This window comes from Primulina huaijiensis, chromosome 13, assembly GCF_012295235.1.
Source record: "Primulina huaijiensis isolate GDHJ02 chromosome 13, ASM1229523v2, whole genome shotgun sequence".
Taxonomy (NCBI): Eukaryota; Viridiplantae; Streptophyta; class Magnoliopsida; order Lamiales; family Gesneriaceae; genus Primulina; species Primulina huaijiensis.
This window is the reverse complement of record NC_133318.1, coordinates 18,563,718-18,590,721: the sequence shown is the minus strand read 5'-3', so window position 1 is coordinate 18,590,721 and position 27,004 is coordinate 18,563,718. Positions and strand designations below refer to the sequence as shown.

Sequence of the window (27,004 nt, the reverse complement as noted above, 5' to 3'; positions counted from 1 at the left end):
AATTTATATTTACTTTTTAGAATAAACATCCTTTGAAACAGATGTGACAAAAAGAGATTTTACTCGGATTATGCAAGGATCTGTTAGGTGGGGTATAACCCTTGTGATGGGATTAGCTGTTGGCACTTTATTTGCTCTTCCAACTTGTATATAAATGTGTACTTGTTTCCATCCATTTTCGTGAGCTAGTTACCGAGTGCAATCAGACAGCGGTTGGCTGGTTTAGAACACTCCTGATAGCATCACACAACTTGTATAAAAATTTGTACTTATTTCAGTCTCATTGTTTTTTACTACATGCAAGTTTAAATGCCCGCGGCATATGGGATTTTTAAGAACAGTGTAAAAAAAACAAATTCCACCTAAGCACAAGCAAGAGTTCTGTTGTGTGAAAAGGTCCAATCGTCTTCTGTCACCTGCCATTGTTCTGGGACAAATTAGACAAGACGCCCTAGATTTTTACGAGTCATGGCCAATTGATCCATCTGAGAGATGGACCATGGATGTGTGCCGTGCGACGACAGGTATCATTGGAGCCAAATCATGATACAAAGCACTGCAAGCAAGGATATTTAGTATTTAGCTCGCCTGTGAGGAGATAGAAGTAACCACGAGGTTCAAGTTGAAAAAAAAGTTAACCAGAGTATGAGGGGAAAAATTGAACTAGAAATTATATAAAACAAAGGGGAGAAACCGAATCTTTTGATGAAGATCGAATTTATGTCAACTACATTTTACCAACATGAAAATTTTGTATAAAAACATGTCATTCCAAAAGAATTTTTCAGATTGCCCTAACACACGGACCCATCTCCCCGTAAACTTGAATCTTAATCTAAAAAAGCAGCAGCAAAGTGACTCTCAAGGAAATGGGTAATTCTAACGGACAAATTCCATACGCGGTGTCGCAACAATGCACGCTAACTAGAAAATCATCAAGAAAAGTTAAAACCAATACTTTACGTTACCCAGTATTAAATAATCGAACTTACATAATAGTGACGACAGAAAGCGTAAAGGGACTGTTACTCCTCCCAACCATCTAGTCTTATCCCAGGGTTATAGCTTGTAAAAAGACGAAACTCGTTTCCAAGCTTGCTTGAGTGCTGAGGTCGAAACCCACAAGGACGAAGCCCCAAAAGCTCCGCAGACCTGTCCCTTTGCACCTCACCTACAAAAAAATCAGTAAGGGGCCAAAGTTAAGTCCAATATTTCCTTTCTAAGTTTTTTTTATCATTTTTGTTACCATTCTAAACCCAGTAATTGTTGAACTGAGGTTGTTCTTAAAAAAGCACGGCATAATATTTTAAGTTTATATTGAAAGCGGGCAACACTACAACATATTAAAGCTAATCTTAGAAATTTTATTATTTTGACACATTATGTATCTAAACTATTATGAGGTCGTGTTTAACTGCAGGATATGGCTTGTGATGGAATTATTTAAAGAATCACCAAATAAATGAAGCCCGAATAAGGAATTAATAAAACAAAAAGGGACAAAAAACTAGACCGATCATAACATCCTGAAAGAAATGAAAAAATGCAAAAAGGTGCTGCTTTCAGAAGCATAGGGAGATTAGGGCGATCAACTTTTTTTTGGGGAAAAATAGCTCTCTCTAGTTCATTTGAGAGAGAAGATGCGGCTAGCCAATCCAATCTCGTTTTAGCTAAAAAAGAAATTTATAATCTATTTTTTTTAATCTAGTTAAGATTATTTTTTGTCATAGTGTTAATAAATTTTCAATCACTCAGTTTTTCATTTTTCGATCAAGTGTATCTTTAGCTTATCTCCCTTATGTCAAGAGTACCATGGTTGTTCTAGTACAAAATACAAATTATGTCGTGAGTATTAACTTTTACTCAGCTTGAAGAGCTTTGATGTTTGCTTTTTTATTATTCTTGATCCGTTAGTTCATACATTATTTTCTCATATACGAGGTCAATCATGTCTTGCCCATGCTTTAGAATTCTGGTAGTTGAATGGTCAATAATATCCAATTGTTGAAAATAGAATATGATTTCTATTTCAAATGTTAGTAGATATTTTGATATTTATCACCACGGTGATATACATACTTTTTTTTTAATTTTCACATAAATGAAAATTCCATAGGGCTAAATGCTTTTTTCTAGATAGTAAGGAGATAAATAAGAACATCTAGATTGAAATAGGATAATGATAAATTATAGGGTGCAATTAATATGAAAATATAGTTTTATATCAAAATCGGTCAGAGTAAATTCTAAACCTTGGGCTTTTTGGAGTCTGGTAGATTTGCTAGTTTACTTGGTTTAGAGAAATTAATTTATTTCTAAGTTTCAAAGCTCTTTGTACACCAAGTACAAATATACAATACACAAGGTGTCAATGTATCAGGGAAAAAAAGGAATTTAATCATGAAAGGTATAATGTGGAACCCAGTAACTAATGTCGTTGAAAAGCAGTAACTAAACTGACCGGAGATAATGTATAACCTGTAAGTAATAGAACGTAAGATTCCTTCGGTCTCAATAGAAACTTGATGGTCTCAGTTACTTTCTCCAAGCACTCCTTGCTCTGACCCAAAATTCCAACGTGATAAATGATTATCCATGTCATAAAGATTAAAAAATTCAAGCTTTAAATTAAATTAGAACAAGTTATGAACAATTTTTATTTATGCAGCCAAAAAGGTTATTTCATTCCTAATACTCTGTCTTGGCAATCAAAGATAACACATCTACCAAGATATTCCTATTGGTTGCTTTTCGAAATTTTAAACTCAAAAACCAACATTTTTCTCTAATCATAGTACACATCCAAATAATAACAAGAGATGAAGCAGTAGACACCATAAAAGTTTCAAGTAGACTGAAATAATGAAAGGCACTATCCATGGTCTTCAAGATGCATTTCATAACAATGAGATTTAACATAAAACAAGAAAAGAATTTTCAGTTCCAACAGATATGGTGCATTTCAAAAAGCAAGTGTGACAAGGTTTAACATCATTAGTGCTCACTTTTATTGAACCCAACAAATCTGGCCAGTTCATACTCACCATACAATCAGGCCAAACAACAGCTGATTTGACCAATTATTTGCCTTGATAACACTCAAAGTGCCTTGCCATTTATTTTCATGCAACAAGACCATGGGAACATACAAGTGAAGCAGAAGAAGTCGGTAGACCATCAGAATTCAAGCTAGTTAAAACTCTTCCGGTTGAAAATTTGGTTCTCGAACTATCATCATTTAGAGAGTAGAGATAGAACAATTTCTTGAAAAATAATTACCAGGTAAGGGGGATCTGCAACTACAATTGGAAAGGTGTGCTTCAACGGCAGTGGAAGATCCTCAGGCTGGTTGTAATCATAAAACGTGAACTCAGCCCCATACTGCTCAAACCTCTTGTCATACTCAAGAAGCTTTGCTGGCACTTGAGGATCAATTTTCTGAACACTCAATAACAGAACCGGAAATGGCTCATTAAAATTACAAGTTGCTATCACAAATTGAACAGAATTATTGATCGTAGATAAGTTTTAAGTGCTGAAATGCAACATTTTAGAAAATTTGGAAACCCAGTAAATTAACATGGTTAAAAAAATCAATCTTGAATTAAAAAAATTCCACAGTGAGTACTGTACCATGGTGCTTAAATAACTGTACCTTGCTAAACCCTGACAACTAAGTAAACTCACCCTGATCCTAATCACAACTAACGCAACTCTCTCTAAGACTCAAGTACCTTGAGGTAGGCGTACAGAGTGGGGCAAGCAATGCAAGCGACGGAAGGGAAACGGAGGTTCCGGCAGATGATAAGGACTTCGGTAGCAATGGTTTCAGCTGTGGAGCGATCATACCAGAACTGGCTGAGTCGCCAGTCCTCCGCCACAAGAGCCACTTCCTCAGCCGCGTCATCCCCAGGCTTAATTTCGCGGTTCTGTTCGGCGAGGAACTCCTTGAGTGCCTCCAGGGCTTGCGAGCTCAGCATTGGAGTGTCGTCTTCTTGGGAGTCTCTGGAAGCAGCGACGTCGTTTGATGGGCTTTCTAGATTCACTCTAGGGTTTCCCTTCGCGCTCTCCATGTTCAAGCTGGTGCACTACAGAGTGCCAGAGCCTCGTCGTTAGACGTTTTATGCTATTTAACTCTTTTTTTTGGATATATTTATTTTTATTTTTTTAAGTGATATTTATTAATTTTTATTTGTGATTAATATATATAATATAACATGACACTAAAAAATTTCTTAGATTTAGATTAATAAGTAATCGAGAATCTAAGATGAGTTAGATCGGTAAATTCTCTCAACATTATTTTATAATTTTTTTAACATTATTTTATAGTTTTTTTTAAAAATAAAATTATTTGGAGGGGAGAGGTATATCATTATCATCGTCTTTGTTATTATTATTATATCGGAAATTTAAATTGATTGGGACACTGTCTTCCTCGTCATTGTTAATATTATCATATGTATCTCCAGAAAATTTGGTCCTTGACCGAATATATTTTGGTATCCATTATCATCTCCGACGAGCTAATGTTAATTTGGGAGTTGGGATTTGGAAAAAAAAGAAAGGAAAACAAATTTTAAAAACTTCGATTGTGAGGGATATTTTTTGACAAGAAAATGTTCTATAAAAGTAGAGAGAAATTTCCTTTCAAAATACAGGTGGAAATTGGAGAAAAAATCTCTTAATTGTTCTTTTCTTTGCTCTATCAACTTCAAAGTATAAAACTTATCATCGGATGATTATCGAGAATCATATTTTTTCTATAAAAAAAGAAAAAAAACAAAAACAACTTTTTAATACATGCATGGTATTTAAAAATATTGTGCTCAAAACCCGATTTGATTATTTATTACAAAAACCCCTTATTTTTCACACATTTTATATTTATTTATTGATATTTTGATTTTAAAAATAAAATAAAAACAGCAAACATACATGTTCGAACTTTTGGATCTGACTGTGCGAACATCGTTGGAGTGTATTTCATGTGGTGATAAGCGACTCCACAATGTACACCACAAGTTCGCCGAGAAAGACACTGATTCGAAGAAATCAAATCCAGTAGCCCACTTTCAAACCCCCAACTCCACAAGGTTTGTCGCCTTTTCTCTCATTAATTTTTCTATTACATTCTCGCCCCATTAGTTTTAAGCTCTCCTAAGGTTTCTGGTTCCGTCTTTTGGCCCTAATACTGTGTAGACCAAAGGATTTGAAACAAACACCGGGCATAGAGCAGCATAGGGGATCTACTGTACCGGCACTCTGGTTGTGCCCTTCTTTTTTATAAGTCGATCACATGTAACTAGGACAAGATAACATACAGTAAAGTATTCTTTCATATTATGAACAATTTAGTACTCATCCAAAGTCCAGCACAAGTAAATAACAAGTGTAGTTCTTTAAAAAAAAAATAAATAATAATTTTACACACAGGCAAGTGAAAGTTGAAAAGAAAATGAGTATAAGTCGGCAAGCAAACAGAAAGTTCTAACATCATAAGAAAAAGAATGATTAGAAAGAGCATAAGACAGGAAAACAGATCCCAATTGCATTACTTTGTGTATTTTTATACATTATTATTACATTACCCAGTCGGTGGGAGAGCTAAGCGCCTTTATTATTCTGCCACGGTTTAAGGACACCGACAACAATGATCGCGACGATAATGAGAAGAATGATGATAGCTATGCACATCCATTTTCTGGAGCTCCTTTGTAAAGTCTTTGCCTTCTGAAGGGCAGTGTTCCCCGATTGCACATGGTCCACAGCAGATGAGACCTGAGATTTGAAACCATGAGGAACAGTTCATAAAGATATCAACTACGTCGATCGGAATTCCAGAAAATATTCTAATTTTCCAGAAGAAAGCTGCAGCAGTAGTAAAGCATGCTTGTGGTATAGTATACCTGTGTCTCTATATTATCAAGCATGTCCCCTTGAGCTTCAACCAGTACTGCCATGTCCATGAAGATCTGCGCGAGAAAAAATAATGAAGAGATAATTCATAATTTGAAGCACTGGACCATTATTTTTCATTTGGAAATATCTATTTCAAATTAAGATTAGCGTAAATAACATTCAACTCCCTCAAGGTTTCATCTGAATACACAACCACCTTGAGATTTGAAAAGTTAGTTACACGGACGCCTCAGAAGAAATTTCATTGCATAGGTTAATCCCTTACAAGAAAGGTGAAATGTAAGGTAAACCAAATCCCGAGGAACATTGTTGTATAATGATAAGATCATTCATCTAATTACAAAGTCAACCTTGAGAGTTGAATAGCTACATGGACACACTCCTGAAGGAGTGTCAATAAAAGTTTAACCCCCTTCAACAAGAGTGAGAATGTAAGGTTAGACCAAAACCCTCCCATTGTAATGTTAACCATACAGAGGGGACCATCATAATCAGTCAAACCTAAGGGCATGGTTAGTTTATCCTTATTTTATTAGTACATTAAAATAACTGGTACAATCAGAATCAACAAGCAAATGAAACTAGGGCTCATTTATTTGCTGTATTATAGCATTATGCACATCATAATCTTTTAATGAGGCAGCAACATGCTCAAAAAACACAGGACATATGTTGGCCTCAATCACATTTCCTAGTGTTATGGATGCCAAACTCTTTTTTGCCAAAAGATCAAATTTCAAAGAGTTACTTAGTACGGACAAAATCACGCACATTCTTTTGTTTTCCAAGGCACTCATAGGATATGCAAAACAAGTTCCTTAACAAACTTTCTAAACCAGGCAACACCTACAATCATCAGCAATAGGATACTAATATACCTGTTGCAAATCAAGAAGCTTCTTCTCTAAATCTCTAACAGCATCATGTCGCTCTTGTATTTCTGCAAGAGTGTCCATCACCTGAAATATAAATAACAAAAGCTACTTAACTACTGTGCTTAACCGAAAACATTCCTCACAACTCCAACATGGTGCTACGTGAAAATTATAACGGGAAGATCCCTCGCCCAAATTTCCAAACCTGTAATACATCATTATGGGAAAAAAATGGTATTAACGCAAAGTATCAAGCCTAATTATTTAAATTCATGACGCAGTGAAATTATACCCAAGAAGAAAGAATAACAAAGAAAGAACATTGTGGGAGGGAACCAAACCTGGCCTCTGCCTTGTTCTCGGATTGCTTTCTGAAAAATCTGCTCGCTATCTCCAGTCTCTATCAATTTATCAATTGTCTGCAGGAAAAGATTGAAGTAAATGCACAATGTATAGAGAAACTATGGTCCTCTGAAAATTAAATAAGTTACTCAAGAAGTCACCTCTTCATCAGCTCGCGTGCCCGTAACTGAATCACGTGAAAACAAAATCGTCAAATTGGAACAGATTTTAGAAACCTGTGGCATTAAGTGGCAAAAGCTAGTAGACATAAAACAAGTAGTATCAATACCTGTGAATACACGCCTCTCGACAACCTCACGATACTCCTGATGTATGTTTTCTCTCAAAGTCTGCAAAAGTATTTACGATGACCGAAGAGAAATAGGTGCTATAAAGCTTAAAATGAAATAACCTGAAACCACACCTATCATAATATGCAATGGACCAACCTGAAATTCAGACATCCTGTCTTTAAACTTCTTCTTCAAAGCGCTGCATATAAACACAACCGTTTAAAACTTATGCTTAATTTATCTCATCATTAAATGTTACTCTTATCTACGAATTCAATAAATGGGGATAGGAACAATGGAAAATTGCAGCCCGTTCTCTGTGTAGCCCATGATCCATAACAGATTTAAAGTCTCATAATTGTTTGATCTGATATTAGCCAGCTACAAACATGACATTGCACGGTTAATCTAACTATCGAACGGTAAAAGTACTGGTAGACTTTAGCCAAAAACAAAGGGAATGATGACAGTCAGCAGCCATGACAGTCATGAATTAAAAACTCCAGTTAAGTTAAGTAATCAACGTTAGCTCTTGCCTCTACTGCAACAAACTGATTGTGGTTCATTATTTTTTGGCTATATTGTGATTATAACCATCGAAGTACTCACCAGATAATGATTCAACAGCTTTTGCATGCCAGATGGATGGTTTACTCTTAAGTTAGAAGTTAAACCAAATTATTGAGATGTGTATTCCCTAGGGATGAAGTGTTTCACCGAAACAACATAACATGACTACCAACAGCACCCAAACGGCAAAAATCACTTGATCATTCTACAGCTAGTGCATGTCTTTGGCAAATACAGGCAGAGAAGTAAGATGCAGCTAAGTTCAAAGATAGACACTACAGTGATGGAAAATAAATTCTGAAATTGAACTGTGGCTATGTAAGGAAAAAAGAAATATACATTTCAGTGAATGTTTCACAAATTAAAACAAGATTTTACATGGACCAGAGCCTCAACATTATGCCGATTTAGAAATGATCAAATGAAACCTCTTTTCTTTAAATAATAAACACAAACATGTGAAACATCAGCAATTTATGAAAGAAGAATAACCAAGATATCATAAAATAGTGTGATTACACTGTTGTTGCTGTCCTTGATCTGTCTACTCCCGATCCTTTACCACACCCAGGCTTTTCTCTATTAGCTAAATTCTGGAAAAAAGTATACCGAAATTTTCTATTATTAGAAATCTCAATTGCTGAACAACAAAAAGACATTAGACATATTTTCTCACCTCTTTGTCAAGTGCCTCAATTTTTGATTTTATGGAACGAGCAATTTTCCCAACTTCATCAACATCCTTCTCCATTCTCTGCTTGATTGCTGCAGATCATTTGACATTAATCATGAGAAGTTACGGTCGAGGGAGCTCCATGCAATTCAACACCGCGGCTAATATGTGACCAAAAGATAAAAGAACGTTCATAACTCCCAACATTTTCCAATCACGAAGTTGCTCTAGTTCTAAGTTATGTCGTAATATGTTTTTAGATTTTGAAAAAGAATCTAATCTCTTTCCAAAGATTCATTTTGTGATTGATAAAGTCCAACCCATGTCCAATGACAATTTTATTTTAGAAAAAACTTCAAAATACAAAATATACTGGAAAATCCATCTATTGCAACACCGGTCAAATAGCTTCTAGTCAGATGGAAACACCCACCTTTCATATTAGCAGCCTTGGTAACAGACTTTGATTCCTCATGAGCATCCTGCCATGGATAACGGTAAATGAACAGAATTCACATCCTGGAAGTTGACAAATTTTCTAAGCTTAAACTCGTTATAAAAATAGTCCAAGCAGTTCACAAGGGAAGTCTGCACCAACAAGTTGACAGCATATTATTTAACTCATCGTACTACATTAGGAACTAATCATGTGATTGTTAATAGCGTGAATACAATCCTGTGTAAACTGGGGGAGTAAAAGAACTGGTTGCGATTAAATAAGAACTGAAACTTGCAAAATTGTCTTCAGCAAAATCGTGAAGAAATCATCATTGTGTCCAGCCATGAGTATTTTACAGCAATGTGTTACTTTAAAAAATTTCATGTTCCCAATAACCCCAAATAGTCTTAACAACAGAAGTATTCAAATAATATTAAAGTGATGGGAGGGCGATACTAGTAAATCACTGCTGTGAAACCTCGAAGGTGGAGGAATTCGAAATATCGAAAAGAGAATTCCATATCTCCTTAAGACAGACAAACACCAACAACATACATGATACAAATACCGGAAAATGTATGAAGTGAAGATGCTAATGAACTCATATGGCTAACAACAGCTAAAAAGGATGAAGATCAAGTAAAGAGGGTATTATAAGCTTCTTTTGTATTGATGTCCCTCTTTCAATTGTCAGATCAATATATGAGGATGATTCCAGATAAAAAGTATAGAACTGCCTAAAAGGACCATACAATCAGAAATCATGTCAACTCCAAAACAATGCAACACGCAAGCCCGTATTATGACACAAGAAATTCAATACAGTTGTTGTAGTCTTGCAGATAAGAAAGAGTTAGCTTTAGTTAAGTATTTCATCCCTTCTCCTACACGTTTGGACACAAAAGATAGGAGGCGGAAACAGACAAGCACAAACCTGAAGCTTTCTCAATAGGGTATTGAGCTTTTCATATTGCTTTTCAATCTCCTGAACCTAGAAATACAAAATCAAAGACAAATCAAGTCTTTAATTGAGAAAAACAATATAAAAAAAATAAGACGAGCAAATAATTCCACATAATTTAGGGTATTTGGAAATAAGAAAGGAGTCAATAAGAAAGGAGTCAAAGAGGTCCTTTTTTGGATCATAGTGGAGCAGTAATTATTCTAAATCATAGTCACCTGCTTAAAGAAATTTTCCAAGCCTAATTCCTCTGAATTATTTGGTCTCTGCATCCCCATTTCGATATCAGCATTTCTATTATTTTGATCCTGGGGAATCACAAAGGAATCCTGAAAAAAGTGCACAAGAATGGAAAAGGTCATTCATGAACTTGTCAGCAGCACTTTTGAATAAACAACTATCGGAGGGAAAGCTTGTAACTAAGATTTGTTTAAAATTTTCAGAGAAGAAATTAATAGTGAGTCCAGTCACTTTTACAGATGCTAGAGTTAGAAATGAAAATCTCATTCGAAATAATGGATCAAGATAAAACTTAAAAATCATTTATTTTCTCAACCTAGAAGCATAAATCATATCTACAAACTGGGGTATCAAAAAGTTACCGGTCGGAATGGAACCATAACTCAAATACTAAACGTGATACATCCGTGTGGACGAATTTTTCAACTGTGTAGCTAAAAACAAGCATGATGCGAGACGCAAAATTTCTCTACCAACAAATTGGAAGTCCAGATGCAAAATGGAGCTCCATAAAATCATGCATATGACAAGTTTCAAGCATAGGCTCAGAACAGGCGATCTAGGAGTAGCTCAATGCCTCTTGTTTTTTAGTGTAAAATTTAACATATACCAAAAGATCACTAACTTAAAACACTCTACTTTGAATGCTTATGGCATCACAAACACTGTTAAATTTACAAGAAAATCATTTGAGTTAAACCACGTGATTCTTAAATAAATGATTACATAGGTTTCGTGCAAAATAAGTGGTACATCAGCAAGTACAAAGAGGCAAAGCGAGCTGCACCCAACCAAATAAAAAGTTCAAGGACTGAAATTATATCAAGATATCAGATGCTTCATGCGTCTTCTATGGCCTATCGACAAGCTTAACGACAGAGTAGTGAATTTCATGTGTCAGGATCAACGTGAGGACGTAAAATACCCAAATGAAATTAAATAATAATAATAATAAATGCAAACGCCTTCCAAATCTTATACCATAAACATTCAATTAAGGAGCTCATTCCTATAAAGAAACAGGAACTCGGGTCCAATAAAGACGAATCTATTCCAACTTTGAGACTTAACACACCCGTCCCCGAACAGCAGAATAGGCATTCCATCGAAATTAACAGAATTGACAACGTTTTGAAGATCTGTTCTCTACGTCATTAATTCGACCACACTCAATAAATAGAAAGTAAATAAAAACGAGTCAAAATAAAAATGAAAGCAATCTACGTCCCAGTTCTTCTCACAATCAATTTCTCCAGATGAATAATTATCAAAATTGCCTCATAAAGGTTTTTATAAAACCATTTCCAGCTGATAAAAGCTATATTTCGGTACGAGACTGCAAAATCAGATAAATTATGCACCAGATCAAGATTTAATCGATAAAATAAGGCGGAAACTCACCGACAAAAGGTCGTTCATCTTCAGTAGTCGAAGAAACGAGAGAAGTATTGTTATATCGAGGGATCTTCTTCTCCCCTGGGAAGAAAACAAAGGCTCCTTCTCTCAGTCAGTCTTGTAAGCGTTTTGTGATATAATTTTTATTTAAAATAATAATAAACAGCTCAGAAACAGAGAGGGAGCGTGAAGGCAGGTCTTTTCTTTCAAGTTCAAAAACCCATTCTATCAAATAATAATTAATTTTTTTTTCTCAAAAAATTAATAATTAATTTTCTTTCAAACAAAAAAAATGATAATTAATTTTAGGAAATTATAAAAAGTTTGATTATTTATTAATGTTGAAATTATTGTTACGTATTTAAAAAAAATCACAATCATAAATAACAAAATCCACATAGTTCTATCAAAAATTTTACGAATTGTCAATAAAATAATACAAAATAAATATATAGATTTTAGGAAAATCTTTATAAATTTGTCAGATTCCACAAAAGTCGTTAAATATCTATCAACTACACAAAAAAATATGTTATTTAAAAAAAATCAGCAAATATATGAAATGAATGCACAATCATAAAATATTAGGTTTGAAAAAAACTTGATACTACCAACCTAATTAATTGGATAAATAATTTGATTTGATTATTTTGAAATGTCAATTGGTTGCGCTAGTATTGTTAAAATATAATTTACAATGTTCTAAAATCGCAAAACTCAATATAGATTAAATTTGAAATTCAATTCAACTTGTGTTCATCCAAACAAATCAATTAATTTGAAATCCATATATTTGAAATATCGTTTCAAATTCATCAATCCACGCACAAGCTTTAATTTACTTTGTAATGAGAAAAATACTGATATATGCAATTTGTTTAAACATAAACCCAGCTTTCTTAACTTTAAAAAGTTTAATTCAACAAGTTTATATGCATAAAATTTTTGTTAGATATACCACTGTCTTGCGTTGAGCTTGAATGAAATAATTTGATTTAGAAGTAGATATTTGATTTGAGAAATAATTTGAAAGATAATTTTGAAATAATATAAATATTGGATGATTTTCAAAATTATCATAATAATCATTGTATTTTATAGGACAAACTGTTTAACGCTTTGCCAAAAACTATAGTTGGTGGTAATATTACAAATCAAATCTTTTACACCGCACAACAGCTCAAGCACCACAGTTCGATCGATCTACTAAGTAGAGACAATTATTGCACCCAACACATTTACATAAGTTAAAGATGACTGAATTTAAAATTCATCGGATATAAATTTTTGAAATTCATAGCTTCGAATCTCTCCACCAAACACAACTAAATGATTGACAAGTGAATTTCAAATCAAATACATATCACGTAATACAATTTTACTAATAATTGTGGTGAATTTCGAATATATAAAAAATTATGTATGTCGTTTGAACATTTCTCGAATATGTCCTCAAATCAAATACATCGATCAAATCACAATATGTCTCTATTTTAGTTAAAATCATATATGAAAAAATGAAAATTTCTAAAAGTAGGAATTTCAGGGCAGTGCATTCAATTTTGATTCATAGGTCAAGCCAGCAAATTTACCAGTGCGCTCTATAATTGATGATGATTTAAGTTAAAAATCCAAAAGAGGGTGGGGTCGTAGAGATTGCTTTGTTGAAAGGATGTATTTTGGGTGCATGTGGGGTTGGCTTTTATTTTTATTATTTCTTGTTAGTATATTAATTATTGCATTGCTGTTTTTGGATAAATTATTGATCAACTGTGTTTCCACTCCATGGTGGAAGCCATGTCGTCACGCTACCTATATTTGAAATTCGAAATGAGTTTTATTGTCGGATCCCACTATAATTCTAGTTCGTGTTTAATGGTTTATGTTCTATTGGGTGTGCGACACTATGTTTTTTGGTTAAGTCTATGTTCCATCGGGTGTAACACTTCTAGTGAAGGACAACTTTTGGATTTTTTGTGTGAGACTCGTATGATTTAAAGATTGTGCTGCACTTGAGATAGATCTACATGTGCATCATTTTCTCTTGTGTTTTCTAAGTAGATGTTTTTGAGCTTTCAACTCAATTCGAGTTCAAACTTAACACAATAATTCACACGAGGTTGTATAACGAGTAAATTTTGTTAGATAAATCTCTTATTCGATTCGACCCATGAAAAATATAATTTTTTATGCTACAATTATTATATTTCATTATATGTATGGAATTTGTCGTCCTGTATAACACGCACACGCACTCAATAAATTACATTTTTCTCCTCTTATTTCTTAGAGTGTTAAGTTATTTATTAAATAAAAAGTTTATTTTAGAGTGTTATACGTTAGAGGTCGATCTTGATATTTAATATATATCATTATTATTTAATTTGATTTAAACTTTAAAAAATATAAAGATATATTTTTATTTTGAAAATATAATTTATTTGTATATATTTTAATAAAATAATAAAAACTAAATTTTAATGTTGGTTATACTTATCAATAATATTTTTATTTTTATTATATTTAATTTTATGATATTTACACATATTAATTCAAAGATTATTAAAATCTTTATTATTAACATTATTATTATTATCTAATATTATATATTGCTTCCAGATGTTTACAAATTACAACAAATAAGTAAATTTAGTAAGGATATAATAGTAAATTTATTAATATTTAAAAACTAATCACATATTCAAAACGTTGAACCAAACAATCTTAATATCACATAATGTTTGATTAATAATATATCAATCTTGTTATTTATAGCATAATCAATCATTTATTTATCTCATCACTTGTATCAAACACACTCTAAGTGTCTTCGGGATTGGGTCAAACACGTGATGGCCGAATCTTTTTCTAGTGCTCATCGAACTGGACCGAACCCGAGTTAATACACAACTTCACTTGTAATTTTTTTTTTTTTTTCAGATTTGCAATCAATTCAAAATGGATATAAAATTGGGAAAATGTTGGATGTGAGGAACTTGAACGACACAATTTTTTTATATATTTGAAATTTATTATAATTACTATTGAAATTTAATAATTTGATATGAATTGTATTTACAATTCACTTCAATTTTGTCGATCAAAACAAATGAAAATTTGAAATCAATGAATATGAAAATCTATTATCTCGAATCCGTTAATCAAACCACGAACTAAATTAATGTTGTTTTGTTTGTCGCTTAAGTAACACATAATAAGTGTAACAGAATACCAACAATAATTTTAAAAAAAAATATAACTCCTAGCATTTAATAGTTAATGTTTTAATAAGTTTATAGAGATTTCTTTGTATTCTACACCAATTGATAGTGATGATTTTAAATATATATTTATACTTCTGTTATTAATTTGTTAGGCAAATTTCATGTGACATTTTATTCTTATTATGTTAATTTTGGTTTAACTGACTGAAAAAAAAGCTCGATTTTTAATTGGGTTTTGCTATTTTTTAAACTAAGAAAAAGTGTACCATTTCGTTTTATGAGAAAAAAACATATAATAAACCCCAAAATAACTTCAATTAACATACTACATATACAAAAATAACATTGAAAAAATGTCACAACATGCGAAATATTTCAGGTGTAGCATTAAAAAATATCAGTTTTTAAGGGAACCATATTTGTTATAAAAAAAAAATTTAAACTTTCTTATTACATTATAATTAATGGTAATAGAGATATATGAAAAAGGGGGGCAAGTGAAAAATGATGTGATTAGTTTTAGTAAGCGAAGTAATTACATGGGGAAAAAAGATTACGAGAATGTAAGAAATCAGTGTTATTTAGGAAGTGAAATACAATGCAAATATTGTATTTGTTGAATTTAAATTTTGGCAGATATCATTGTCAAACTCAACATCACTTGTGCTGGAAAAACGAGGAAAATGAAGAAAAACATGAGATAGGTGACGAGATATTGAAGTGTGACCGAGTGCAAGAAAAAGATTTATGGAAACAAGGAAGAGGACGAGGTAGAGCTCATTGAGAAGAAGAATAAGAAGAGAGGAAAAAGGAGAAGTCTGAAGAAAGAAGAAGAATTTGATGAAGGGAAACTAAAGAAGATGAAGAAAAACGGGAATGATGAAAAAAAAGAGGAGAAGAAAGATGAGGATAAAGGGAAAAGGAATGAACGTATAAGGAAGAGGAGAGTGGAGAGGAGGAAGTGAGTGAAAATAAATGTGGAGGAAAAGTCAAAAGCACTGAGGTAACAGAAAGTGAAGAAGAGGGTAAAAGAGAGACAAACGAAGAAACATAGAAGGACGAGAAGAAGAAGAAAAGAAGAGTGATCAAAAGTCTGAAGCCGAGAAAGGTTGTAAGGGCGAATATAATGAAGAAACAGATGAAGAGATCGATGAGGGCAAAGGAGGTAAGAAGGAGAGAGAATCGAAGGACGGAAGAAAATAAACACGAAAAGACAGATAAGAAGGATTTGGAAATCGATATTGTAGGGAAAAAAGAGTCGGAGGAGGAGCCCAATGAGGGATATGAGTTTGAGAACGAGAAAGAGAGAAAAGACAAAGGAGAAAGGCAAAGAGAAGGAACATAAAGACAAGAAAAAGAAGGGTATAGATGATGATTCCGAAGGAGAAGCGCTCAAAGAAGTTGAGGATGAAAAAGAGAAGAAAAAAGACAAGAAGAAGCATGAGAAGGACAAGGAAGATAAGACAAAGAAGAAGAGGAGCTCCAAAGGAAAAGGAGATGAAAATCCTAAAGAGGAAAATGATAAAGGTGAGGATCTGGTAAAGCAGGATGGCAACACTAGGGAGATTGAGATAGATGGAAATGGAAAACATCGGCCATTGAAACGGATAACGAACTGGAAAGAAAGCAGAGGTGTGTGAGGATGATAAAAAGGAAGGTGAGAAAAAGAAAACCAGGGAAGAGAAGTACAATGCCAAAATCTTGACAAACTGAAATACAAATTAGAGAAGATTGATAAGAAAATCAAGTTTTTTGTTGAGAAAAAAGATGACATTTTGAAGCTGATAAAGGAAGCAGTGGATAAAAATCATGGTGTTGCTGAGGCTATATACAACAGAACTGAGAAGAAAGACCAAGATAAGGAAGCCACTGAGCCGAAGTAGCTTCATCAACATTTGTTTGTACAAATTACAATAAGTTGACATACCAACCCATTTGGCGATTTGTTTTCTTTTCTTTATATTTTTTTTTTGGGTTGTATGTATTTCTTTATGTTACAGCTATGCACTTTCATTTGATCGAATTTATTACACGCTCAATTGCTCATAGTTTCTCCATGGTTTTTTGGGAGGTTCTGAATTTAGATTCATCCTGAAACGTATTTGCTCATAATTGATTCAAAGTATAGAGAATCTGTGGGAAAAATGTTCAGTATAACAAATTCAAATTCACTCAACTCGCAACAAACAGATCCTGTTGTTCAGATTTGAATCAGTGATGGAACAAGTTTAGCTTTTGTTTGTTTTAACTTGTACTTAAACAAGAAGTTGAATGGTTCAATATGGTATCCAGGTTTAAAAAATGAGGACAAGTTTTCCAAGGGGCAGATTGGGTACCTAGTAACTTTCCAGTTCAAATCATCTAAGATTTGGTTAGAAATCAATTGTCCTAAAAGCTCGACGTTGACTTTTGAAGGGCTCTTGGAGTTGACTGAATAGTAAAAATATACTATGATAAACACCGTATCCTTTTGTTCCTGAAAACCATGCATCCATAATTCATCACTTGGTGCAGTATATGGTTCTCATGACGCAACAAACAAGTGATGTCTCTAAACGTGGCGGTTCTTGGAATACAGCTAACTGCAAAAAGGGACAAGCTGTGGATATCTTGCTTTTCTTTTTCAATGGAGAATCTTTATTTTTACAAATCCAACTATGGGTATTTATTTGAAAATATTTTAGTTTCAGGGTCAACATTATATCTTGCTGCAGTATTCTTGTTTGTTTTATTTAATCACTACGTTATGTCATCTACATGGTACATATATTTTTTGCATGTAAACTCAGAGAAAATGCAACGGAGCAAAACAAGATAACTACAAAATGGTAATTAAAAAGTTTTTTGGACTTCATCATCAAAGATTCAAAGGTAATTTGCACGTTTGATTATTTCGTTTTCTGTTTCAAACTTAGAACGTCTCATGAACTACACTTCAAATTTTAGCCATCTACTCATTAAAGTTTCTCATACATTGGCTTGATTATCAATCCATTCTATCAAATTACAGCATCCGATCCACAAGTGAAGGTAGCCGTCGGAAGAAATTGAGGGCCGGTGACGGCATTCGGTCCCTGAATATTGGATGCCTAAGATAGTAGAATCCAAATGCCATAGCCACCATTTTTGAAGGAACCAAATACAAGATAAACGCCACAACAAAGCATAATCCCACAAAGATCCCCGTGGCACGCGGATCCCGCCATGTCACCAATGCTTGCACACGCTCTCCTTGTGTGGCAAGATCTCCCAACACTGTCTGGACACGGGCCCCCAGCACTCGCAACTTATCATATCTAACACGTACCATTTCTTCAGGCCTCATACAAGGCATTGCATCGAACTCTTCATCAAGCTCATCGCGGTCGATCGACTCTGTTAGTGAAATCTTTGTGTCAAAGTGAGGCAATGAAGCTTTTGAATGGAACCTGTAGTTCCATGCACCAATCACAAAGACATAGAACGCAAGCGTGGGAACAATTAAATCAGGAAACCACACAAGCATCACAAACAATGCGTGTACTAGTAACGTCCCTGTTGAGTTCTTCCAAGAACGCGTGTCGTCTATCCATCTGAACACATCGATTACTCCTGCGATCACATTGATGATCCTCAACCAATTCGCGCGCACCTTTCGCATGCTGAACATGTGCGAGTCAGCATCTAGCATGTATGTAACAACCTCGTGTCTCAGTGGTGGCTCTGATCGCAATAAGTGGGCGGAAACTATCTTGACAGCGGTTGTCCTCAGCACATCTTGTTGAACCATGCCAATCGGCTTCAAGTGGTGCATCATTGGCAACAAGGGTTGTGAATACACGTGCAAGAAATCAAGAGTTGGAGCCAGACGTGCAAATCGAACAGCTAGTTCTATCTCTCCCATTTTCTTTAAACCGAACGGTGACAACAAAAATAGCGGGAAGATACTCCTATACACCTTCCCGATCGCCAAGGTAGATACTCGAATACGAACCTTTCCGACACGAGAATCGGGGCGGGCAGGCTCTTCAAACCCATTAGATCCAAACACTTCCCAACCATCAAATACTCCTAATGTCAACACCGTGGACGGATCATAGACCTTCCATGTGTACTGCTCATTCCATTTTGGATCCAAACTATCCGTAATTGTACGAGTTCGGATCCATTTGTTACCATATTTAGCGACAGCATAAGCATCGGTGGACCCTTTACCATTAATTGATTTCATTGGTAACAAATTCTTGCATCCAATAATCCCTAGCTCCAGTGTTCCAATTGGAGGTTTCCAAAGCTGCCTTGCGGTTGGGCGATAATCGCTGCAAAAGTGGGCTCCTTCATCCATCACGTGATATCCACCGTCGAAACACAGCCTTAAGTGGACTCTACCTTTATAAACCCTCTTCTCCGCTGTCGGATCTTCTAAAGTGAACCATCTAGACGCCACGTTTCGATCGTCCACCCGTCTTTCTATCGACGCGAGCGGAACAGTTGCAGCACCGACTATCACATGCTGTTTCGATTGCCGGCTTTCTATCAAAAGAAATGTCAGATTGTTTTCGGTGAATGGTTCCGCTGCAATAAAGATTAAATCTTCATTCCATGTTAGCGTTCCATTACTACTAATCATTGATCTTGTTTTCTGGACTTGAAATCCCAATTGAACTTTGATCTGAAATGCTGATTCTTTCAAAGGGATGATCGTCTCGATATTTTGTGCTTCGATTACACTCGACCTGAGGTACCACAACTTAGGCGACTGGTACACTTTCGATCTTGAACTTGGATTGCCGGCAGTGTCAGTCTTCCAAGCATCGGGAAACGACTCGTCGGCTTGTGTTCCGATCCAGGTGGCGAGCATTAGGTCTCCTATGTGGGCTCCGCCTCCCTCGAGGCGATACCACTGCGGGGCCAACGAGCTATCTGGTGGGTCCCGCAAAGGGATTTCTCCCACGTCGAAGCATATGCCACCCAAGAAATCGTGCCCTGCCATGTCGTTGGATGATGTGGCGTTCAGCGGGTCCCACACTGAAATCTCAAGTATGGTGGAGGAATCAGGTGAGTCCCGGTTGAAAGCAAATGTTTGATCCCAATCGTAGAAATTTGTTTTCCGAGCGGGTTTGGAGATGACGTGGCAACCCGATGCGGTGATCTTCACCACCGGTCTTCCTGTGGTTGGCAGCGATCGGGCCTTCACCACTCGGACGAAAAGGTAATGCATTTTGTCAACCAAGTCGAACGAGGACCTTTCGAGTGAGGGTGTGTCCGATATATCGGAAGTAAAGCTGCTGACGGATGATGCTCGAGTGACTGGCTGTGGAGCGTTGATGTTGTTGACTCTGACCTGAGGAACAAATCCTGGCTCTACGGATGCCATCAGCTGATCTGGATGTTGATCAACGGGTGGAGTAGGCTGTGGAGGTGGATCCCCTGAATTGATGTCTTCTGGTGAAGCTCGGTTTTCAGCTTGTGGAATGGGATTTTCCGGAGACGGTGGTACTGTACTTTCTGTTGGTGGCGCAGGTGTTGGCTCCGATGGCGGCGCCGGTGGAGATTCAGTGGTTTCCGCTTCTGAAGGTAGTGGTGGTGGTGGTGCATCTGTCTCTGCAGGTGATGATTTGTCGTCCGACGTAGCTGAAGTTTTATTAGGCTTGACCTCCTCAGGTGGCGGAGTTGGCGCCGCCAGAGGAGGTGTAGGGGGAGGAGGAGTCGCAATCTCGTCAACAAAGTAAATTCTCAAACCAATTTCCCCCTGAATCCAACTGAACAAATTCTTCTTCTCCAGGGGATAATAAATCAAGGCCTCCTCACCTTTCTTCACAAACTGCCTGGAACTCAGCTTCACCCTGCCCAGAAAATTATTCCTCGTCGTCGGCCCCAAAATTCGATCATGAAGAACATCGAGTTCCAGCATATCACCAAATACCTCGGAGGCTTTAACAACATTGAACTCAAGGGTTTCGTTCCACACAGGATTCAGGTCCCGAATCATGGCCCTCGTCTTCCTCCGTTGCCCATGAAAATCAAGAACCACGTAGGGACTTGAAGCTCCATGGCCATCTTTTGGAAGAAGGTTTCTTGCATCAACAACTTCAACCACAAGCTTCCGAACATCAGCCATTTATCGATTATTGATATAATCACTCTGAAAGTGTGATTATTGGGAAGAAGAATGCATTGGATTACAGAAAAATTTGTAGAAGAGAGATTTTCAAAGAGTGTAAAACAAGAAGTTAAGTAGACGAAGCAATTTTACAGTACTGGAGTTAACTTAACGTGCAAGAAGACTTTATGCCACTCGTACTCTCTCCACTTTGGGAATTGTTTTCCTTAAAAGAATATATTTGCGACCAGATATCCCTTCCCTTTATTTCTTTCAATATTTATTGGATGGGATTGGTTCATTTTTGTAGATCAAAGTAACATTTGATTCGTATTATAGAAGGATATGAAAACAGCTAAAATCTTGAATACTCAAAACAAAAAGAATTTGATGGTATATAGTGATTTACGGGATCAAGCTTTTCTTTGATTCAGATTCCCATTAACTTTTTCACTTGATGGAAAACTCAGTCATCCCAACAGTGAGTGGCATGCATTGCTTTTGACAGGGATGAGCATCCTTTTTCCACCGACTTAGACCAGAGACCATCTGCTTTTTACATCTTTTTGAAATAAATATATATAATGGACGTCGCATTTTGGACTGTCAAACCAAATACCCTAGATCATGTTTGGTTTCTTTCAAGTCTCACCAAATAATGTGATCTTTGTACAGAAAATTGCATTTTTTTTGTTTTGTAATTTTGTGATTTTGATCGGTAATTTATGTTATCAAATTTCAGTTTTAGTCATCTATTTTTTCATTTTTGACAATTTAAATTCTTTTTCACCGAGAATTTTGATGTGATACTAAGCATGTCAACGTCCGTCTATATCAACGTTGTATAGGTGTCACATCAACGTCACACGGAGAAAAAAAATCATTTTTTCATACAGATACAAAAAATCAATTTTCTCATATTTATATTATTTTTGCTATGAAGATGTTCATCCAAATATAGAAGTGTAAATTAATTATTATGTTTTAAATATGCAGCATATATATCCGACTAATAAATTTTGTAGTCCAGTTTAAACCGTTTATATATTGAAGTAATTTAGAGTTGATCGAATACTAATTTCAGTACACTTACGAACAGATATGATATATTATTATATTATTTTGATCGATAATATGCAGATAGTTTAATTTTATTGACTAATTTTTAATGATTATGACATTTAATTAATTAATTAATTAATTAATTAATATATATATATATAAATTATTTTGATCGAAAATATGCAAATGCTTTAATTTTATTGACTAATTTTTAATGATTATGACATATAATTAAATGTCATAATCATTAAAAATTGTTTTTTTTAACCGGTTGTTTCTTTGCGAATTTGGTACTCTATATTATAAAATTTCAGTTTTAGTTTAGTTTCTTCCAATTTTTTGCAATTTTAATTATTTTTCAATGGATTGCTAGTGCGTCGCTACACACATCGCCATATCAGTATATATTAGTGGCACATCAGCATCATGTTGGAAAAAAGACTAATATTGTCAAAAAAAATAAAGATAACCAACTAAAACTGATATTTGACAATATAGATGATCAAAATCACAAAAAAAATCATACACAAAAGACAAAAAACAATTTCCTCGTATTTTTATTTCATACTTGTGTCGGGAAAATCTACAACTCATAAAATAAAGTGTTAAAAATTGTGGGACCCTTAGCTCCTAATCGTTATTACAATGCAATTTGATTAGAGTTAATTAACTACAGAGGAAAACAAGTTTAAAATTTCTTTACAATGAGCCCAAAATATGCTATTTGAATACTAAAAATAGTATTTAATCTCACATCATAAAACATGCCCACACATAATCAAAACAACTCATACAACAACAAATCATATCCTCAGGACATACCCCGGTATATAGATACATAACATATCTACTAGGAAAGACCACGAAACCTCAACTCAAACTGTGACTTCCTCCAGAAGTACCATCTCCGGTCTCCTGATATCCTAGAGTACCTGTCATTGTCCACATACAAAGACAACAACAGCCCCATCTGGGTTAGCAAAGCTCAGTCTGAAGCAACCACAATATATACCACAGATATCTAAACAATGATATATGATATGCCATGCATGTATGTCGTGGAGGTATCAGGTCAAATGCCTATCCACTGAGCATATCTCAGAATCAATCGAATCGCTATCAAATCAATACTCGAGCTGGCACACCGGCCTCAATCAGGGATAATCGTATGATAGCGTCGACAAAGCGCCATCAAATCTCAAATCTCAATCAATCATCAGGGCCACAAATGACTATGCTTTAAGGGTCATGTAATACCAAACATAGCATTGTGTTTACAAACCCCAGAATCAAATCAAATCATATCAGGGTATCCAAGGATCATAGCTCAACGTACATGTCATTATGCCACATCAACTCAACAAATAAGGCATATAGACATGTATCTCAATCCAATCAATCAAACATATATCATATAATACAGATACCTGTCGTATGTTACCCGGTCGCAACATATCTCAATTCTTCGTTCCAATCGATGTAGCTTGAAGATATCAGTATAATAATCTATCTACATCAATAACATATTCACTTCAATCAATAACATCATTCAAATTTAATAATATAAGTTTCAAATATCTTTTGAAACTTCAAAAATTCATATCAAAGTCAAATCATAGCATAATTCAATTTCGACTTCAAAACTTAGTTTCTTGTCGATTATTCTACCGCATATATTTATCAGAATTAATAATAACTGACAAATAATTCTTCAATCTCAATCCAACGATTAAAATTCCCTAATTATAATAAATTGACAATAATTCAAAATAACATCACTATAATTATCTCTTCTTCGTTAAAATCATACACTATTCAACAATCTTCAATTTCTGTATTATTTAACAATTTATCGGATTTATTCCAAAAATCGACGAATTTCAAACAGCACCAAAAATATAAAATTTATACCTCAAATCGAAGACCTCGTATCAACGATCTCAGAACTGAAATCGGTTCGTAGATTAGATAACCCGATAAATCGCACGATCGAAAAGAAAATTCAAAACCCTATTTCTCCTTCTCTTTCTCTTTCTCTTTCTCTCTTATGTGACTTTCTGAAAGTTAAGTGATAACTTTCGGTTTATCTTTTTTTTATTATTATTATATTATATTATATTATTATATTAATATAATATATAATATTTAACATTTTAACATCCGTATATCTATTCGGACCAGTCAAACAATCAAATTTTTCAAAACTCAAAACATGAAAATTCTATGTTTTTGAGTTTTCTACGGTATATCCAAATCTCAAATCATTTGGACTTCATATGAAAAAGATATGGTACTAATTACCATTTTGCTCTTAAAATTAATTTATTATTTTTCAACTTATTTACGAAAATACCATCAAAATAAATTGATTATTTTTCAACTTATTTACAAAAATGGCACCAATACTATTTTATTCTCAGGATCTCACATTTCTCCCCAACTTAAAAGATTTCGTCCTCGAAATCTCAAACATCTTTATATACATAACATTGGCAAACATATAATATGTCACCAGTTATAGTATATATCGAAACTAAAATCAGTAAATGGATCATTATACATTGAATACAATGGAACAGGAGGAATAGAATCAAACAAGTGCGGATATGATTCTCGCATCTTGCTTTCCAATTCTCACGTTGACTCCTCCACACCATGTCGTGTCCATTGCACTCGAACGAAAGGGATCGATTTATTACGCAATATCTTCTCATTTCGATCCATAAGAAAGAGATGGATCGAGTTCAACCTCATCAGGTGCAAGTACATGTGAGGGATCTGGTTCATACTTTCTCCACATAGAAACATGAAATACATCGTGAATGGCAGATAATGCTGGTGGCAATGCCAGTCGATAAACAAGATCTCCAACTCGATCAAGGATCTCGTATGGGCCAACATATCGAGGAGATAACTTCCCTCGTATGCCAAATCGAACGGTACCTCTAAAGGGAGATATTTTCAAAAACACTTTATCACCTTTCTGGAATTCCAAGGGTCGTCTTCGTTTATTCGCATAACTCTTTTGACGATCTTGAGCGGCTTTCATCCGCTGTCGAATCAACTGAACCTTACATTCATTTCCTGTATCATTTCAGGTCCAGTCAATTGTCTTTCACCAATTTCATCCCAGAATAACGGTGACCTATATCGTCTCTCGTATAAGGCTTCAAACGGTGCCATACCAATATTCGTTTGAAAGCTATTATTATAAGAAAATTTCACCAATGGTAAAGCATCTTGCCATCCCATTCTAAATCCATCACAATCGCACGCAACATATCCTCTAACGTCTGAATCGTACGCTCCGTTTGGCCATCAGTCCGAGGATGATAAGCAGTACTCATAGCCAAACGCGTACCCATTGCTTCTTGGAAACTACCCCAGAATTTAGAAGCAAACCTGGGATCACGATCTGATACAATTGAGAGTGGCACACCATGCAGTCTCATAATATTTTCAATGTATAAACGGGCCATTCTCTTATAAGGATAAGTCCGCTCAGACGGAATAAAATGTGCACATTTCAAAAGCCGATCAATAATGACCCAAATAGCATCACAGCCCTTGGGCGAACGAGGTAAATGAGTCACAAAGTCCATAGCAATATGTTCCCAATTCCATTTCGGGATTTCGAGACTATGGAGTAATCCTCCCGATTTTATTCTCTCGGCTTTCACTTGCTGGCAGACCAAGCATTTCGAAATAAACTCAGCAATGTCCTTCTTCATACGTCTCCACAGAATTGGGGTCTCAATGTCAAATACATCTTTCGACCTCCAGGGTGAATACTGTATTTGCTACAATGTGCTTCTCGAAGAAGGGCAGATTTCAAATCAGAATCATTAGGGACTACCAGCCGACCATTAAGTCGTAAAGAACCATCAGAAGAAATCTGAAATCCAGACTGATGTCCTGTAGATACAAGTTCTTTCGACTTTTGGATCTGAGCATCGCTTCGTTGGGTCTTTCGTATTTTCGATATCAAGTTTGGCTCAATTTGCAATGCAGACACAGTGACAGAATTTCAATTCGAGTGAAAAGTCCAACCAGAAGGACATAGATCCTCGTGTACTTGGGCGACACAAACAGATGCTAACACAGAATAATGCACCTTACGACTAAGGGCATCCGCATTAATATTCACCGATCCAGGGTGATATTGAATCTCACAATAAAAATCCTTCAAGAGATCCATCCATCTGCGTTGCCTCATATTCAAATCAGATTGAGAAAAGAGATACTTCAGACTCTTGTGATCTGAATAAATAACAAACTTTTCTCCATACAAATAATGGCGCCAAATCTTCAGAGCAAATACAATGGCGGCCAATTTAAGATCATGAACATGATAACGTGTTTCATGAGATTTCAATTGACGAGACGCATAAGCAATCACTTTGCCATGTTGCATCAGAACACAGCCCAAACATTTACCAGATGCATCTGTACAAACCACAAATCCTCCGGTATAATATTTAACATTTTAACATCCGTATATCCCTTCGGACCAGTCAAACAATCAAATTTTCCAAAACTCAAAACATGAAAATTCTATATCTTTGAGTTTTTCTACGGTATATTCAAATCTCAAATCATTTGGACTTCATATGAAAAAGATATTACACTAATTACCATTTTGCCCTTAAAATTAATTCATTATTTTTCAACTTATTTACGAAAATACCATCAAAATAAATTGATTATTTTTCAACTTATTTACAAAAATACCATCAAAACTATTTTATTCTCAAGATCTCACAAAAATAGTACTTAATCTTAAATTTCATGTTTTCATTATTATACTTTGTAGAGTTGGATCTTAATCTTATAATTTTATTTTATTTTTTGGTTTTTAATCTTATATTCACCAGAGTGCTAACAAAGCGTCAATCACACGATCAATATTATATTATGGTGTCATAT

The 27,004-nt window shown here is 34.9% G+C and overlaps 3 protein-coding genes and 1 pseudogene across 5 annotated transcripts; 1 reads left to right on the top strand and 3 right to left on the bottom strand.

Annotated features, from left to right (window-relative positions):
• Positions 1 to 251: 251 nt before the first annotated feature.
• LOC140991049 (uncharacterized) lies at positions 252 to 4,116 on the bottom strand. 3 transcript variants are annotated; one of them, XR_012177770.1, is made up of 5 exons: positions 3,735 to 4,116; positions 3,280 to 3,438; positions 2,462 to 2,560; positions 993 to 1,171; positions 252 to 556 (listed from the first exon to the last, which is right to left on the bottom strand). XR_012177770.1 is itself a non-coding variant. In XM_073460958.1 (5 exons), the coding sequence occupies exons 1-4, from the start codon at positions 4,071 to 4,073 to the stop codon at positions 1,026 to 1,028; spliced, it is 726 nt and encodes a 241-aa protein (XP_073317059.1). In that variant the 5' UTR covers positions 4,074 to 4,116; the 3' UTR covers positions 252 to 556; positions 993 to 1,025. The 3 variants fall into 3 exon arrangements, 1 of the variants encoding a protein (XP_073317059.1); XM_073460958.1 differs by having other exon boundaries at positions 2,479 to 2,560; XR_012177771.1 differs by lacking the exon at positions 2,462 to 2,560.
• Positions 4,117 to 5,380: 1,264 nt separating this feature from the next.
• LOC140956299 (syntaxin-132-like) lies at positions 5,381 to 11,872 on the bottom strand. Its single transcript, XM_073413014.1, has 13 exons — positions 11,717 to 11,872; positions 10,294 to 10,404; positions 10,049 to 10,105; positions 9,109 to 9,157; positions 8,679 to 8,767; positions 8,522 to 8,595; positions 7,589 to 7,631; positions 7,429 to 7,489; positions 7,301 to 7,326; positions 7,139 to 7,216; positions 6,801 to 6,881; positions 5,910 to 5,975; positions 5,381 to 5,781 (listed from the first exon to the last, which is right to left on the bottom strand). The coding sequence occupies exons 1-13, from the start codon at positions 11,732 to 11,734 to the stop codon at positions 5,608 to 5,610; spliced, it is 927 nt and encodes a 308-aa protein (XP_073269115.1). The 5' UTR covers positions 11,735 to 11,872; the 3' UTR covers positions 5,381 to 5,607.
• A 3,526-nt stretch (positions 11,873 to 15,398) lies between these two features.
• LOC140991300 (uncharacterized) lies at positions 15,399 to 16,909 on the top strand (annotated as a pseudogene).
• Positions 16,910 to 17,798: 889 nt separating this feature from the next.
• Positions 17,799 to 21,535, bottom strand: LOC140991547 (multiple C2 domain and transmembrane region protein 16). Its single transcript, XM_073461553.1, has one exon. It carries the CDS (start codon positions 21,032 to 21,034, stop codon positions 17,939 to 17,941), a length of 3,096 nt encoding a protein of 1,031 aa, XP_073317654.1. The 5' UTR covers positions 21,035 to 21,535; the 3' UTR covers positions 17,799 to 17,938.
• Positions 21,536 to 27,004: the final 5,469 nt, after the last annotated feature.

Excerpts from the sequence above, each read along its gene's own strand:
- LOC140956299 (XM_073413014.1), bottom strand. Across the intron at positions 8,596-8,678 it reads TTGAGGCACTTGACAAAGAG|AATTTAGCTAATAGAGAAAA; the intron begins GTGAGAAAATAT and ends ACTTTTTTCCAG. Across the intron at positions 5,976-6,800 it reads AGCTTCTTGATTTGCAACAG|ATCTTCATGGACATGGCAGT; the intron begins GTATATTAGTAT and ends TTTCTCGCGCAG.
- LOC140991049 (XM_073460958.1), bottom strand. The coding sequence starts at position 4,073 with ATGGAGAGCGCGAAGGGAAACCCTAGAGTGAATCTAGAAAGCCCATCA. Across the intron at positions 2,561-3,279 it reads TTGCAGATCCCCCTTACCTG|AGCAAGGAGTGCTTGGAGAA; the intron begins GTAATTATTTTT and ends ATTTTGGGTCAG. Across the intron at positions 1,172-2,478 it reads TTACGTTCTATTACTTACAG|GTGAGGTGCAAAGGGACAGG; the intron begins GTTATACATTAT and ends ATTTTTTTGTAG.
- LOC140991547 (XM_073461553.1), bottom strand. The coding sequence starts at position 21,034 with ATGGCTGATGTTCGGAAGCTTGTGGTTGAAGTTGTTGATGCAAGAAAC.